Here is a 6,678-nt window from a genome sequence, read left to right on the forward strand (position 1 = left end):
GAGAGTGGAGGGGGCCGTCCTGCTGGGCCCATGGGAGGGGGCCCTCAGGGGAAGGCCCTTCCTGTCTCTGGGGAATGGAACTTCCCCTTTGGACCGAGAGCAGCAGGCTCCTGGCTCCCAGCCCCACTGCTGCCCAGCCGAGCGGCCCCACAGGACACGAGGTTCCCAGGTGAGGACGGGGCTCAGGAACTGGGGGGACTGGCCAGCCAGACAATATGGCGGAGGGTGATGATTCCCAAAGTGTAGACTTTGACTCTCTGCCTTGGGCGATTAACAGTGTGGACCCCCAGGCCCAACCCCAGACCTGGGGAGCCAAACTTCCCGTGGGTGCACTTGGGCATCTACTATTGCCCGGGACCCCAGGTGATGGGAGCAGCCTAAAATGGGAGCCACCAACATAAGGGCTTTGGAATCACCAAGACTCAAGCTGAGTCCTGCTTCTGTGTCTTAGATGCTGGTGACCTGGGGCAAGTCATGTAACCTCTCTCGTCCTAGACCCTCTCCGGGAATGATGGAACCTTCTAGGGGCCCTAGGAGCCCTGAAGGAGATTAAGCTCACCCAGCGCTTAGCGAACTACCTGGTTCAAGATATGTCAGAGGCCGAGGTGGAATTAGAACCCAGGCCCCCCTTCACCCAGCCCAGCACTTTTCCAGCACCTGCCTTCTCTCATTCGCTCCCCGTCTGCTGAGAATAGCTCAGCTTGAGTCTTTCAAGGAACGAATTTGCCTCGTAGGTGGAGCTGCGATTAGTGGTTAGTTGGTCTGATAACTAATTGCGTGTTTCTAAAGGCGGGCGTGGGATCAGACGCCACACTAGAGACCTCATTCTTCTCAGATGCCATCTCTTGCCATCCTCTGGCGGTCCTGTGGGTAGCAGTTAACTCTGCCAAAGAGGCCCGGAGAGGTTAAGGCACTTGTCTCAGGCCATACAGCGAGGTGGCAGTTTGAAGTCTCGTCGGTCTGACTCCAAGTCGGGGAAAAGGAGCTGTCGGGGCTGGAAGAAGGGTTGGGAAAGATGTGAGGGGCAAGGCCGACGGTGGTGATGGATGGCGAGGGCAGGGCTCGGACCAGATGCCCAGCTCTGAGACTCAGCGGCCCCTGAGATGCATCTTCCCACTCCCCCTGCCACCTTCTGCTTCCCTAGGAAGCCTGAGTCTCACTGGACCTGCTGTCCCCATCACCCCGACCCCCTGTTTGCCGCTCTCCACTCCTGGCCTGTACCCACCTGAGATCTCCTCTCCCTGAGCCCTATCTCCCACAGGGGCTGGCCCCTGCTTTACTTTTCCAACCATCCTCCGTCATATCCCAACGCTTGGGGATTCCTGGATGGCAGGGATAATACAAAAATAGCGAATATTCCTTTAGCATTTCTGGCGTGCCAGGGCCTACATCATCTATCCTCCCACCAACCCTGTGTGGCAAGGATTAGTGTTATCCCCATTTCATGGAAGGGGAAACTCGCCAGAGAGAAGCGATTTGCCTGGGGCCCTCCCCTGCAAGTGGACCCTGATTTGGACCCTGGAAGCGCGGCTGTCCTTCTGACCCCAGAGACCTCTCACCACCGCCTCTGGCACATCCTGCTCTCTGGGCAGCAACAGCAGCAGGAACAGTAACCATAAAATAGCCTCCTTCACCGAGCGCCAGCCCCGTACCCAGTGCTGCTCAAAACACAGCCACTCATGAGCCCCCGTCAGGCTGTCTGGCTCCAAAGCCCACGTTTTAAACCACCAGGCTTAACAGCCTCCTAGCAGAACACCCTGTGAGTTTTAAGGTCTAGTGGACGTGGTAGGTGCTTGGAAAGGCTGGTTGGAATCCCAGCCACAAGGCAGCTGTGTGACCTTGATGGAGGTTCCTGCCCTCTCCAGTACCCAGTTTCCCCATCTGTAGAAGGAGAGAGCCGGGGGCTTTATTGGGGCGGGAGGGGCTATTGTAAAGACCACATTAAATGAGATAGTAGCACATAAAGTATTTGGCCCAGAGTCTGGCTAAGTGCCCAATGCATGGATTACTGAAGTTGTCAAATCTGTCATTTTGTAAAACCTCCAGGAACGGGTACTTATGCAAAGATAATCGTTTTAGGTTAAATTTATATTATGTGAATGTCACCTCAATTTTTCAAAAAACTTTGGACTAGAATGTTAAGGGCCCTTCCGTCTTGAGAATCCATGCTGAGGGGCTCTGGCTGTGCCGACCGGCTCGGTTCTTCCTAGTTCCCTGGTATTCGGGAGGGGCCGGCCCTTCCCACTCGCCGGGGCCTGTGGAGGGACCTGAGAACATCCCATCAGCAGAGATGGCCTGGGGTGCTGGCAGGGATACCTGCTTCAGAGCCAGACGGGCCTGGGTTTGAATCCTGGCTACCGTCCTTCCCGTGTGACCGTGAGCCAGTGTCTTAGCCTCTTTGAGCTTCAGGGTCCTTGTCGGTATGAAAATAATAGCTTTTTCCAGGCAGGGCCGCTCTGAGGATGTCAAGTGGCCCAAAGCCTGCAAATCACAGCCTTGACCTCCCATCCCTCTGACCCCTCACTCCCCTCCAGCCTCACTGGCCTCCCAGCTGGCCCTCGACACTCCAGGCTCTCTGTCCTCCCTCTAGGCCTTTGCCCCCACTTCCTTTCCTCCCAGAACACTCTTGCGCCAGCCCTTTCTGAACCTCTGGGTCCTGGCCTGAACACCACTTCTTGGAGACGCTGCCCCCATCTAGAAGACTTTCCTAATAGGAGGACTTCTTCTCCCAGAAAACCATCCACCCACCCCTCAAGCCTGGTTACTCGGCCTCCAGGCACCCCTACGTTTCTCACAGATCGCTCTGCACTGTCTGTCTTTCCATTTACTTGAATGTTGACCTGTTTACTGCCTGCCTTCCCCTCGAAGGCCAGCTCCGTGAAGGCAGGGGCCGTATCCGTCTTACCCCAGCACCCAGCGCGGGGTCCGGTCTGGTAGCTGGGACACGCTCGGTGAACGCACGGACGAGCGGATGCATGAGTGAAGAAACGTGAGGAGTCTCCATGGTGGTAAAACCCACTCCACCTTCTCCCCCCACCCCTGCAGGAGGTAGCTGAGCCGGGCCAGTGATGAAGACCGTGAGGGATGGCGTCTTAGCATCCCTGCTGCTGCTGCTGCTGCTGTTCCTGTTTCTGCTTGAGGTCTCTTGGGCCCAAAGCAGCTGCACCGGGCACCCGGCCATCCCCGGCATCCCGGGCATTCCCGGGGCACCGGGCTCTCCTGGCACACCCGGGACCCCAGGGATAAAAGGAGAGAAAGGTACTGCAGGCTTTGGGGTTACTCCCATGTCATCGAGCCAGGCCCTGTCTCCTGCCCCCCCCAGTCACAGCTGCCTACCTGAGAGACCGCACAAGCCCCCACAAATCCATCGGCTTGCCAAGGCCCACCCCCCACCCCGACCCGTGCAATTCTGATTCCCATTTTACAGCCGGAAAAACTGATGCCCAGGAAGGCTACCAACATGCCCAAGGGAGCCCAGTAAATGTTGAGGCTGAGATCAGGCCATGGCTCTCTTACCCTTAACTCCGGGTAGAGACAGAAAACCACTGCAGTGGCTGTCTCCGCGGGAAGTGGCTACCCAGCTCTCAACTATTTCCTCACCCATACAATGCAGGCAGATACTTTGTGGGGTTGTCACAGGGTTCAAAGGAGACTTCCTGCCATGAAACCCCACCCCCACCCCACCCCCAGAAAATGCCGTTCATCCGTTCATTTAACCAAAACCAACCACCGTCCTCACATAACCGCGTGTAACCCACACAATCTCGCAAACTACCATCATCCCCATTGTACAGAGGAGGACGCTGAGTCCCGGAGAACGTGCCTCCGTCAAGGTGACCCGATGAATAATGGCAGGTGGGGCAGGAGGACATCCGTCTGTCCCCTGGGCCTGTGCTCTCAGCCACTATACTCCACCACTTTACTGGAAAAGAGGTTTTATCTCGCGCTGTGCCGAACCAAGGGGCAGCGGCTGCTTGGAGTGGCCGTGAGAAGGCTTCCAAGGCCCCCTGGAAGCCCACTGCACAGGAAAGAATGCTGGGATTGATTAAAGATGTCTGCCCTGGGGGAGCGAGTGGAGAGGGATAGCACATGTGCCAAGAATTCATTATCCCCGCTCCAGGCATTAAGCCCGAACAAGGGAGCCTGGATGAGCTGGTGAGGAGGGCAGGCCCAGCACTTTCCCTAAGGAGACACCACCCTCCACACCTCGGGCGTCAGTTCCCATTGCTGCCAGGCACATCGCAGACTCAGAAAGCTGGGCTGGAAGGAGAACCCCCACCGCCAGGGAAGCTGAGGCCCAGAGACAAGCAGGGACATGTCAGAAGTTACACGGCCAGGCTCCCTGCCTCCCAGCCCGGGGCTCCTTCCCTGGTTCTCTGGCCCATCATTTCTCCCGTCTCTCCTTTTCCAGGGCTGCCAGGGCTGGCTGGAGACCATGGCGAGTTTGGGGAGAAGGGAGACCCAGGGATTCCTGGGAATCCAGGAAAAGTAGGCCCCAAGGGCCCCGTTGGCCCCAAAGGTTCCCCAGGGCCCCCCGGAGCCCGCGGCCCCAAGGGTGAATCAGGAGACTACAAGGCCACACAGAAAATCGCCTTCTGTGCCAAGAGGACCATCAACAGTGCCCTTCGGCGGGACCAGGCCATCCGCTTCGACCAGGTGATCACCAACCTGAACAACAACTACGAATCTCGAAGCGGCAAGTTCACCTGCAGGGTGCCCGGCATTTACTACTTCACCTACCATGCCAGCTCGCGAGGAAACCTCTGCGTGAACCTCATGCGGGGCCGGGAGCAAATGCAGAAGGTGGTTACCTTCTGCGACTACGTCCACAACACCTTCCAGGTCTCCACGGGCAGCATGGTCCTCAAGCTGAAGCAGGGGGAGAACGTCTTCCTGCAGGCCACTGACAAGAACTCCCTGGTGGGCATAGAAGGTGCCAACAGCATCTTCTCTGGGTTCCTGCTCTTCCCAGATGTGGAGGCATGAGCTGTGGGGCTGACTGCCTCCCTCCCCAACCCCGCCCCCACCAGCAATGCTCACGTTACCCCCACCACTCCCCCACCCAGCCAAAACACACAGAAGGGCTCCATGGATGTTCCTGAAAGAATGAGTAAATAAAATTTTCAAAGGCCAAGGAAGTGGTCTAATTCAACTCTGCGTCCCAGCAGCTGGCACATAGTAGGTGCCCAGAAATGCTGCTTAAATGCTGGTTGGTTGACTGTACAACCAATAATGAATGAATGAATGACCTCTGAAAACAGAAACTGTATCTGATTGGAGGTGACTGGAGAGCCAGATTCTGTGCCCAGCTCTGTGACGGCCACATAGTGGGAGACGGGGAGGGAACACCAGCTAGGGAGCAACTTCTATGCTCCAAGCACTGGGCTAGGCCTTTTCACTCTCTCATGAATCCTCACCCTCATCCCGGGAGACAGGTTGCATTGCACCCAGTTTACGGAGGAGAAAACTGAGCACCGGAGGGATGAAGGGACCGTCCTCAATCGCACAAGCAGACCTGGCTCTGTCCACTGATGACCCGAGACCTCTTTCGAGGCAACATATCGAGTCAGCCACTATAAGCTTCCTGCTTACAACGTCACATACCTCGCCCCCGCCAAGGGATCCAGGGGTCTTCCTCCAATGTCTTAACTCACCGTGAAACCAAGACCCTTCCCTCTTGATCCTCCCCACATGCACCCCCCCCCAAAACCTTCCCAGCCTGGCATGAGCTCAGCCATCCCGTTAGAACCAACGCCCTAACTTTCAATAACCTGCTCAGTGACCTTCAGCGGTTCTCCACTGCCAACCGGATATAGTCCCAGCCCCTGAGCCTGGCCTTCGAGGCTCTCCACGGACTGGCTTTCCAGTCTCATTCCCTCTCCCGCACAATCTGGCTCCGGACCCCTGGGCCCTCTGTCTCCCAGGAAAGTCGTCCCACCTCAGTGCCCTTACACTCCACGGTTCCATTCTCCTCTGCCTATCTTACCGTCCTCCACAGTCTCACTCAAGCCACATCATCTCCCTGAAGCCGGGCCATCCCCGCCCTCACTCTTATCTCTCCTCTGACCTCACCCAACCCCATTCCTTATGTGTGCAGGTCTGAGCACATACGGCCTGCGTCTGGTTTTCACGCGTGCCCACGCCTTCTGCCCGGCTAGGCGGGAGGCTCCTCACCCTGTCCACCTCTCAACCTCACGGAGCCCGATGTGCACAGCGGCCACTCCATAAAGAAGCGGTGCCTCGTTGGCCAAGTACACGGGCAGAGGCCGCTCCAGAGTTCCAACCCCCACCTGCTCGCTGCAGCCCCTCCTACTAGCCCCAATCCGCCAAGACCAATCCTGACCTGGGGTAGGAGGGATTTAAGGCACTCTGGCCTATCACACAGGGTCATGGCAACCAGCCGGCTCGGAGGCTGGCCTGTTTCTCAGGACACCCATCACTGGGTGCAGTTCCAGCCCATCTCCTGGGCCTCAGGCCTGGCCTTGATGACTCGTTCCAACCCCAGACTCTCCAACAGGGACCAGGAGCCTCTACTCCAGGGCCTGGGCCTTCTTTCTGCTGTTCAATCCTTTCAGTACACACCATCATGTTGGCCTCTGACTCGACTCTATAATAACCACACCGCAGCCGAGTAACCGTGCCCTGCTGCGTCGCGTACATCAATTCATTCAGTTTCCG

General features: G+C 57.3%; 1 protein-coding gene across 1 annotated transcript; it reads left to right on the top strand.

Annotated features, from left to right (window-relative positions):
• Positions 1-5,134, top strand: C1QB (complement C1q B chain). Its single transcript, XM_003989642.6, has 3 exons — positions 1-169; positions 3,046-3,258; positions 4,412-5,134. The coding sequence occupies exons 2-3, from the start codon at positions 3,069-3,071 to the stop codon at positions 4,984-4,986; spliced, it is 765 nt and encodes a 254-aa protein (XP_003989691.3). The 5' UTR covers positions 1-169; positions 3,046-3,068; the 3' UTR covers positions 4,987-5,134.
• The last annotated feature ends 1,544 nt before the right edge of the window (positions 5,135-6,678 follow it).

This window comes from Felis catus, chromosome C1 (genome assembly GCF_018350175.1).
Source record: "Felis catus isolate Fca126 chromosome C1, F.catus_Fca126_mat1.0, whole genome shotgun sequence".
Lineage (NCBI taxonomy): Eukaryota > Metazoa > Chordata > Mammalia > Carnivora > Felidae > Felis > Felis catus.